The sequence below is a fragment of the Periophthalmus magnuspinnatus genome, chromosome 7 (genome assembly GCF_009829125.3).
Source record: "Periophthalmus magnuspinnatus isolate fPerMag1 chromosome 7, fPerMag1.2.pri, whole genome shotgun sequence".
Lineage (NCBI taxonomy): Eukaryota > Metazoa > Chordata > Actinopteri > Gobiiformes > Gobiidae > Periophthalmus > Periophthalmus magnuspinnatus.
This window is the reverse complement of record NC_047132.1, coordinates 6,556,761-6,567,385: the sequence shown is the minus strand read 5'-3', so window position 1 is coordinate 6,567,385 and position 10,625 is coordinate 6,556,761. Positions and strand designations below refer to the sequence as shown.

The 10,625-nt window shown below is 43.9% G+C and overlaps 1 protein-coding gene across 1 annotated transcript in view; it reads right to left on the bottom strand.

Annotated features, from left to right (window-relative positions):
• Positions 1 to 2,278: 2,278 nt before the first annotated feature.
• The window catches only part of LOC117373947 (acid-sensing ion channel 1-like), a 71,115-nt gene continuing 62,768 nt past the window's right edge, over positions 2,279 to 10,625 (bottom strand). Inside the window, exons 6-10 of the mRNA XM_033970074.2 lie at positions 10,183 to 10,239; positions 9,662 to 9,815; positions 4,976 to 5,067; positions 4,820 to 4,899; positions 2,279 to 3,804 (exon numbers count right to left, since the gene is read on the bottom strand). Of these exons, the coding sequence (XP_033825965.1) occupies positions 3,685 to 3,804; positions 4,820 to 4,899; positions 4,976 to 5,067; positions 9,662 to 9,815; positions 10,183 to 10,239 (503 nt within the window). The 3' untranslated portion in view covers positions 2,279 to 3,684. The remainder of the gene's footprint in view (positions 3,805 to 4,819; positions 4,900 to 4,975; positions 5,068 to 9,661; positions 9,816 to 10,182; positions 10,240 to 10,625) is intronic.

Below are 10,625 nucleotides of genomic sequence, written 5' to 3'. Positions count from 1 at the left end.
TCGGCCAGAGGTCTCTCCCTGCACAGTCTGCACACACACACACACACACCCCCACACACACACACACACCCACACACCCCTACACACTACTCAATGCACAAAGTCTGGACACACACTCTCTACTCAATGCACAAAGTCTGCACACACACTCTCTACTCAATGCACAAAGTCTGGACACACACTCTCTACTCACTGCACAAAGTCTGGCCACACACACACTCTACTCGCTGCACAAAGTCTGCGCACACACACTGCTCCCCCCACTCACTGCACAAAGTCTGCATATGCACAATCTATGGACTTGAAAAGAGTGTGTTCAAATGTGTGTACTGTGTAATTTGACTACCTCTGTCCCCTTTTCCACCTACGGTATTTAGATACATCCCACTTTTCTCCTAATGGCATATTAAAAAAAACAAAAACATAGTTATTTATGTTCAGTGGTGGATGATGACTGTATGGGCTTATCTTGTGATGACATTTCTCTGTGTTAAAGCATGTGACCCCTCTGTTTCAAGACAAAATCCTCCCATGAGACAATGAAGGATTATCTAATTATCTTATAAGCGTAAATTGCTTGCAAATAAGAAATATATGTTGTATCCTATTACAATTTAATCTCTCTATATTATGTAAGTTTGTATTTCTCAAGCAGGGGTTTAAAGTATAATATGATCTTATTATACTTCCATGTACTCTAGTCTGTATAGTGTATCACTTGGTTTATATTATCCAGTGGTAGAACATAATGAAGTAAAAGTAGTTTTAAAGTGGATGCTTTTTACTTTTACTTCACTACATTTAACAGCAGATATCTGTACTTTCTGCTCCACTACATTTTTGAACAGGACTGAAAAGTAACTGCATTTTTTATGACTTTCTGAGACTTGCTGAAAAGGCTCAGGGGTGTATTTTTAACACATTTGTAATTTGAACAAACAATAATATACGGATAAAAATGGGTAGGAAAAATGTTTTTGATTCAATTGTTTCTGCTGAACAAAATTCAGCACAAACCTTTATCAAAATTGATCTCAAAATCTGCATGAAATACTTTTACTTCTTACTCTTTAAGCATATTTTAAAATGGCACTTTACTCAACTTTTACTAGCCTAAAATCTGAGGTGGTCTCCCCTAAATGAAGCCCTTGTTTATCATATATTACACTGCAGAGTCATGAGCATGTGAAAATCAGTCTAGGAGGTAGGCCTATGGTTAGGATCGAGGGACTAAGGAGGAAACAAAACTGCACCTCAGCAACACTGTCTGCAGACTCGGTTAAAATTCAGCTTACATAACAAAAAAAGTAGGTCTAGCTTTTTTTAGGCAACTCCTTTTGGCCTGTATATGTTTCACCTACATAGTAAGACTGATATAGGCCTAAGTGCTTCCTCATTACTTGTATTAGAAAATAACTAAGTGTTTCCCATACTCATAACTCTCTGCCAGTCAATCTGCACTAAGTTATACACTAGCATCACAAAACCCATGCTTTCACTCACTGTATCATGATAAACCTTTAAAAGTATCTACACTAGACCAAGAGGACTGCTTAAAGATTAACTATGGGCAATAAGCAGCGTTTATTCTCCACAAATGATATGAAACAAAGTATAGGAATGAAATTGATTTGTGCCGTAGCGGTGGTGGAAGATAACAATAAACAATACAGTACAAGTATTACTGTACTCAAGTAGAATTTGTAGGTGTCTGTACGTTACTTAAGTAGATTTTACAGTGGATACTTTTTACTTTTACTTCACTACATTTGCGAGCATGTATCTGTATTTTCTACTCCACTTTTTCTTTTTACTGGACTGAAAAGTAAGAAGCACTTTTCATATGATTTGAGGAGTTATTTTTACAGTGTTTGTTGTTACATCCTGACTAAAGTTTTCAAGTTCAAGCTTCAATGTTCAGCAAACAATAATACACAAAATTCATGAGAAAAAAATAAGAAATTGATTTGCATTACTACTGTTGACCAAATATGTATCGTTTTTTACTCAATATAACTACAATTGAACATTAACAAATTAACAGCACTTGTGTGAAATACTTTTACTTGTCACTCTTAAAGTACATTTTTAAACAGGTACTTAAATACTTTTACTTAAGTCAATCTTTTCATGTGATACTTTTACTTTAGTAACTTTTCATATCTGTATCTCTACTTAAGTAACAAAATTGAGTACTTCATCCATCACTGTGCCATAATCTCCGGAAAACTGCTGCAAAAACAACTCCTTGGCAATAAAAACAGAGGCTCAAAGCTTTGGCTAAAACAGAATGTAAAGTTTTTATTCAAACCATTGTTGTAATTAGACATGTCCATACACCACAGAATCTGTCGTACTCGTTTGCATTGGTTTCGGAGGAACTCATGCAGTAAAAAAATGACCACACTGATGCTATTCAGTTATAAAACAGACTATTCAGAAGCACTGGATTTTACTTGACCTAAAATAAAAATGAGGAGCCTATTTTGATAGATTAGCTGTTACTTCACACATATGTAAAGAAATCTACTCAAAACCATCTTTAACACAATAGTACAACATTAGACATACCAGGCAAATATAGTAACCTTTCATAGTATATTTTACACATTTACAGTTAATTACAGTTGGTGATGCTTGTGCTTGACTGCAGAACGCAAAATGGAAATGAGATAAGCAATAACAACAAAGTCTTTTCTCAAATATATCTTCTTTCTAAATGACAGGTCAATGGGTCAAGGTTAAATTTAGAGTTGACATCCATCTCCACCTAGATACTCCTCACCATGAGCCTCAAGATCTGGAGGTCACACAAATGCACTGGACAAATGAACATAGGTACAGGTTAAACTCCCTGTATGTAACATTTAAGGTGCAGGATCTCCTACTTGATTGTCTCCATGGAGATGTTATTGCATGTTATTGCCTAGAATTTTTCGCAGCATGGCATTAAACCTATCCAACTCCACTGGGATAAGCAGTTGGTGCCACCAGGCCAAGTTACAGGTCAGATCTGTGGAGAGACAAGCTAGTTTATACTAAGAATTCTTTACAATGTATTTTGAATTTAAATTGAAAACACAAAATGGAGTTCAATACTACACTTCCAGGCAAAGCAATAACATCTCCATGGAGACAAGAAGGTAGAAGAGCATCCACCTCAATCCTGTTTGTTCACAATGAGATGTCTTCATATGTTTGGATTATTTTTAGACTAATACCAGTTAAGATGATGGATGTGTCAGAATGAGGTAGTACATCTTAAGAAAAGGAATTTTTTAAACTTTTAAATTATAGGCATGAATAAAACAAGTTTGAAATGCCAGTAACCATGGAAGTAAACAATTGTATTTAATATGAAACCATGGCATGCTAACGTAATGGTAAAATGCATACATGTATAGGAAAATCAAACTTGGCATGTCTGATTATACACTGTTGATCAAGCAGCTCGTACATTTGGTTAAACATCATACCCTCTCTTTAAACAATCCTGCATGTTGATTGGTTGATGGAGACCACATGCATTCAGCCTGTTCTTCTTGCCGTAGGCCCCCAAGCAGAACCAGAGACAATCCATATCACAGTGTTTTCCTCCTTTTTACTGTTATAAAGTTCAGAGTCATTAACAGCTGCTCTCGGGACACAGATACAGACAGGGGGCGGAGCCTAGAGGGGCGCAGCTTAGTGGAAGTTGGTTACATGACACTTGACGTCGTCCAAACTAAGCACCGTGCCCTGGTCACTGCTGGAGCTGTGCTTGTGTTTCTTATCAGAGCATTGACACAGTTTGTACTTCAGGACCTGGAGTTCAAATAAAGAAGAAAACATACAAGGTTATGTCTCATGGGAATGGTAACTTTTAACTGCAGTGACACCCAAGGTCAGATTTCACATAAAAGTACATTCAAATAGCCATTTTATTTAATCACAACAGTTTATAGGCTTGCGTTGTTTAATAGAGATGTTTATTAGAGGTGGTGATGTATTCTAAGCGGGCAGCAAGAGGTCAAATTGATAATAGGCTCTTTGCACAGCAGCACGCTCACTAACTCACTGTGTCCATGACCATCTCAGAGCTAAGAGTCACTTTTACTAAAATCAGAAAACATAAAATATATCAAATTATTTTACATGGAGAATAATTAAGTTTGTGGTGTTTTAATATTTATTATGGCTCAAAATTTGCATTAGTGTTAGCATTGAGCACAAAAATCTCTCTCAACATAGAAGAGTCCTTTGTTTAAGTATACACTGCGTTATCTTTAAATATTTATTAATTTTAGCATGACTTGGCAAAAACCCCACAGCGATAGGAAGTAGCGACACTAACAGAGAGTTTGCCAGGTGCTGTTGTGCAGAGCCTATTGGGAAAAAAAAGGTATAGGCCTAATTACTTTGCTAATACATGTAATTTACTTGTAATATAGTGAGTTCAATGGTCTTATTATAATATGATTAGATGTAACATTTTCACATTCTCAAGAAAACACTATATAGCCAATAGGCAAACTGTCTCTCGCCCCCTGGTGGAAGTATAGCATCTTTACATTATAAAATCTGAGATGATTGCAGATTTTCAAAGGGGGCAAGTTGGGTAACATTATGCTTATATAATATTATCCTCAAAGGTTGGACCTAATTACTGTAAGTCCATGATGATCACTATAGTAAAGTATAAAGTAATTTCCCTCGTGAACCAGTAAAGTTTGTGTAAGTCTCATAATACATTTATAGATAATATAGATAACTGCCTGGATCCAGACTGTTATGCTGTAATGTGAAACCCCAAAGTACAAAAACACCACTATAGCCTCACCTCATAGAGATAATCAAACAGCTCTAGAATGGTGAGTATACTGGCCCCAATGAAGAGCCCCATCTGACCTCCAATGTCACCTAAAAACAAAGGAAATTATTAGTTTGTAAATTATTTTCGCATTTACTTAAGCTAACAATAAAAGTAAAGGAGTACCCAAAAGTCCAGCCACTTCATAGGCCTTTTTCTGCTCTATTGTTTCATAGTTCAGAGCCTCAAAGAAGATGTCCAGAACAAGTATATTATCCCTGCAGAGAGAAAAATAGGATAATATAGTATAATATCACACTAATTGACCAAATATATTTTATTATTATTTTATTAAAATATTTTATATTTTATTATTATTATTATTATTTTATATTTGAATCGAACCGCCACCTTAACGTGGTGGAGGGGTTTGAGCACCCGAATGATCCTGGGAGCTATGTTGTCGGGGGCTTCATGCCCCTGGTAGGGTCACCCATGGCAAACAGGTCCTGGGAGACGGGTCTGACTAAGAGCGGTTCAGAAGCCCATCATGAATAGAGTAACAACGAGGCCAGTTACGTCGCCCGGACTGGCGTTACCGGGGCCCCACCCTGGAGCCAGGCCTGGGGTGGGTGCTCGGCAGCGAGCGCCTGGTGGCCGGGCCTTTCCCCACGGGGCCCGGTCGGGCCCAGCCCGAAGAAACGACGTGGGGCCGTCCTCCCGTGGACCCACCACCTGCGGGAGGAGCCATGAGGGGCGGGTGCGGAGAGATCCGGGCAGCAGTCGAAGGCGGGGACCTCGACGACCGGATCTCCGGACATTAGCTCTGGGGACATGGAATGTCACCTCGCTGGGGGGGAAGGAGCCTGAGCTTGTGCGGGAGGTTGAGCGTTACCGGCTAGATATAGTCGGCCTCACCTCCACGCACAGCTTGGGCTCTGGAACCCAACTTCTTGAGAGGGGTTGGACTCGCCGCTCTCGCGGCGGCGAACTGGTGTGGGCTTGCTCATTGCCCCACAGCTCAGCCGCTGCGTGTTGGGGTTCACTCCGGTGAACGAGAGGGTCGCGTCCCTGCGCCTTCGGGTCGGGGACAGGTCTCTCACTGTTGTGTCGGCCTACGGGCCAAACAGCAGTGCAGAGTACCCGGCCTTCTTGGAGTCCCTGGGAGGGGTACTAGACAGTGCACCAACCGGGGACTCCGTTGTTCTCCTGGGGGACTTCAACGCCCATGTGGGTAACGACAGTGACACTTGGAGGGGCGTGATTGGGAGGAACGGCCTCCCCGATCTGAACCCGAGCGGTGTTTTGTTATTGGACTTCTGTGCTAGTCACAGCTTGTCCATAACAAACACCATGTTCGAGCACAAGGGTGTCCATCGGTGCACGTGGCACCAGGACACTCTAGGTCGGAGGTCGATGATCGACTTTGTTGTCGTGTCATCTGACCTCCGACCGCGTGTCTTGGACACTCGGGTGAAGAGAGGGGCTGAGCTGTCAACTGATCACCACCTGGTGGTGAGTTGGATCCGCTGGCGGAGGAGGAAGCCGGACAGACCTGGCAGGCCCAAGCGCATTGTGAGGGTCTGCTGGGAACGTCTGGCGGAGCCCTCTGTCAGGGGGGTCTTCAACTCCCACCTCCGGGAGAGCTTCTCCCTGATCCCGGGGGAGGTTGGAGACATGGACTCCGAGTGGGCCATGTTCTCCACCTCTATTGTCGATGCGGCTGCTCGTAGCTGTGGTCGTAAGGTCTGTGGTGCTTGTCGCGGCGGCAATCCCCGAACCCGGTGGTGGACACCGGAAGTAAGGGATGCCGTCAAGCTGAAGAAGGAGTCCTATCGAGCCTTGTTGGCTCGTGGGACTCCTGAGGCAGCTGATGAGTACCGGCGGGCCAAGCGTGCCGCGGCTCGGGCAGTCATAGAGGCAAAAACTCGGGGTTGGGAGGAGTTCGGGGAGGCCATGGAGGAGGACTATCGGACGGCCTCAAAGAGATTCTGGCAAACCGTCCGACGCCTCAGGAGGGGGAAGCAGTGCTTCACCAACACTGTTTACAGTGCGGGTGGAGAGCTCCAGAACTTGGACTGGGGATGTTGTCGGGCGGTGGAAGGAATACTTTGAGGATCTCCTCAATCCCACTGTCACGTCTTCCGAGGAGGAAGCAGAAACTGGGGACCCAGAGGCGGACTCGTCCATCACCCTGGCTGAAGTCACTGAGGTGGTTGGCAAGCTCCTCGGTGGCAAGGCTCCGGGGGTGGACGAGATCCGTCCTGAGTACCTCAAGTCTCTGGATGTTGTGGGACTGTCTTGGCTGACACGTCTCTGCAACATCGCGTGGCGGTCGGGGACAGTACCTGTGGAATGGCAGACCGGGGTGGTGGTCCCTCTGTATAAGAAGGGGGACCGGAGGGTGTGTTCCAATTACAGGGGAATCACACTCCTCAGCCTTCCCGGTAAGGTCTATTCCAGGGTACTGGAGAGGAGAATCCGACCGATAGTCGAACCTCGGATTCAGGAGGAGCAGTGTGGTTTTCGTCCTGGTCGTGGAACACTGGATCAGCTCTATACTCTCCATCGGGTCCTCGAGGGCTCATGGGAGTTTGCCCAACCAGTCCACATGTGTTTTGTGGATCTGGAGAAGGCATTCGACCGTGTCCCTCGTGGTGCCCTTTGGGGGGTGCTCTGGGAGTATGGGGTCCGGGGCTCTTTGCTAAGGGCTGTCCGGTCCCTGTATGACCGGAGCAGGAGCTGTGTTCGCATTGCCGGCAGTAAGTCAGACCTGTTCCCGGTGCATGTTGGACTCCGCCAGGGCTGCCCTTTGTCACCGGTTCTGTTCATTATATTTATGGACAGAATTTCTAGGCGCAGCCAGGGGCCGGAGGGGGCCTGGTTTGGGAACCACAGGATTTCATCTCTGCTGTTTGCAGATGATGTTGTCCTGATGGCTTCTTCGAGCCAGGACCTGCAGCAGGCACTGGGGCGGTTTGCAGCCGAGTGTGAAGCGGCTGGGATGAGAATCAGCTCCTCCAAATCCGAGGCCATGGTTCTCGACCGGAAAAAGGTGGTTTGCTCTCTCCGGGTGGGTGGTGAGTCTCTGCCCCAAGTGGAGGAGTTCAAGTATCTCGGGGTCTTGTTCACGAGTGAGGGCAGGATGGAGCGGGAGATTGACAGGCGGATCGGTGCAGCGTCTGCAGTGATGCGGTCGCTGTATCGGTCCGTTGTGGTAAAGAAGGAGCTGAGCCGGAAGGCAAAGCTCTCGATTTACCGGTCAATCTACGTTCCTACCCTCACCTATGCTCATGAGCTTTGGGTAATGACCGAAAGGACAAGATCGCGGATACAAGCGGCTGAAATGGGCTTCCTCCGCAGAGTGGCCGGGCGCACCCTTAGGGATAGGGTGAGGAGCTCGGTCACACGGGAGGAGCTCGGAGTAGAGCCGCTGCTCCTACACGTTGAGAGGAACCAGCTGAGGTGGCTCGGGCATCTGCTCAAGATGCCTCCTGGACGCCTCCCTAGGGAGGTGTTCTGGGCATGTCCCACCGGGAGGAGGCCCCGGGGAAGACCCAGGACACGCTGGAGGGACTATGTCTCTCGGCTGGCCTGGGAACGCCTTGGGGTCCCACCGGAGGAGCTGGAGGACGTGTCCGAGGTGAGGGAAGTCTGGGAGTCCCTGCTTAGACTGCTGCCCCCGCGACCCGGCCCCGGATAAGCGGAAGAAAATGGATGGATGGATGGATATATTTGAATAACTATTTCAATTTATTATCAAACTTGCACAATGTAACTTTTCTGATCGAATGTCCACCACCTGCTCCTTGAAGATGTTATTGCTTTTTCTAGAATGTTACACAGTGTGGCATTCAACATATCTATCTCCACGGAGACAAACAGGTGATGTCACCAGGCCAAGGTCAGATCTGTGGAGGAGTGACCCCCAACTGCAGTGACAATCCATGTTTTTCAATGTATTTTTGAGCAACTGAAACACTTGTAATTGAATAGATGCTAGATCAGCGATTCTTAACCTTGGTTCGATCGAACCCTAGGGGTTCGGTGGAGGTCAAGAAATGCACCCAACTCATATGATTCGTGGTCTGTGAACATCTCCAGACACCGGCCGTGTCCCAATTCGACAAATGCACCCTGTGATGTGCCTATCAAAGTACTCACGACTTAATTTAATGGCACAATGGCGCATTTAAGGGCACTTGAATTGAGACACGGCATGAGACTGATGCCCCGGCATTGACTGGGAGGATCCTGGTGACAACTGCGCTCTGATTGGACATCTTCGAGGGACCATGGAAGCACATCACCGAAATTAGGTGATAGGTGTGTGTTAAAACAGTAAACATAATAAATAGCATAAATACAATAAGTTCATTATTGGAATACATAAGATTAAAAATTAAAATCATTTCAGTGTGGTAATATTAAAAAAGGTCATGTCTTTGTGAAAAGGTATGTATGTAATTTGTTGTGAGTTCATGCATTGTACTGGTTTTATTCTTTGAACAGTGAAGTTAATGCACGGTTCATTTTGTGCACCAGTAAAACACACGTGTCTTGAATTTGAAAAAATATATTTTATTTTTTAATAAAGAAGGGTTCGGTGAATGTACATATGAAACTGGTGGGGTTCAGTACCTCCAACAACGTTAAGAACCACTGTGCTAGATAGATAAGTTTAATGCCATACTGTGGAATCATATCTACATGACAACAGGTGGCAGACCGTCCACCTTAAAAGTTACATAGTGTACCTTTAAACTCTTAACTTGGACCCAAATTACTTAATTTCTTCCGTTTTGTATATTGCATTAGCTGGTATTGCAATAACACTATTTTACTTTCATGCTGCCCATTTGTTCCACTTACTTGATGTACTGCTCTGTGCGGTTGTATTTCTTGGCCAGGTACTTGGCTGAGGCTTTACTGGGAATCTTGACAAACGACAGCTCTTTGTTGTATCTGGTCATGTTACAGGGAGTCTCACACACACAGAAGTCATTGTCCCGCTCCACCAAGAAGTCTAAAGGAAAACCATTCAAACCAGACATGTGAGAATATTACCAGTACAGGAAATATGTTTTGCCACTTATACGTAACTAACTTCTTCAGAGGCTAGAATGTTTTTGTTTGTCCTTTTTACAGAATTCAACCTTGTTTTGTTATGGACTCTGAGTGAATTTGTGCAAAAAATCATCAGCATGATCTATGTTCTAGGCATAAGTGACAATTAAACATATTAATTGGATTGGATTATTACCCCAAAATGGCTTTAAAGATTTAGTATACAATAGTTTGAATAATAAATCTTGTTTTAGAAATCCACACGTTACAGAAATCCATACTTGTTTGCAAAAATATGACCTATAAAAATTGTGAACATTTCTCACCGAGGGCAGGATCAGCACATTCTTTGTACAGCTCTGGAGTGCAGTATGGAGCGTCTCCTGCAGACCAAGCACAAAACACACTACTATGATTTATTCTTTTCAACTACTTCAACATTTTGATAATATTTCTAAATTACAACCTATTACATCAAGGTAAATCAAGAGTTATCTTTGTGGAATCAATAATAAAAAGTGATTTCTTCCCTCAATAATCACATTTCAGAGAAGATTTTGCTTGCCGAGTTCCACCAAATCTAAACCAGGTCTATAACAGAACTATTGCAGGTCTAAATTACAGCCAAACCAAGTCTAAACTTCAACTACATCATTGCTACAGCAGTACTGACCAAGAATGTACCCAAATGAAAACCAAACACATACAACTGGGGCTAAGTTAAGCAAATGTTTGAAGTGTAGAGGGCCTTGTGTCCCACCAGAAGCAG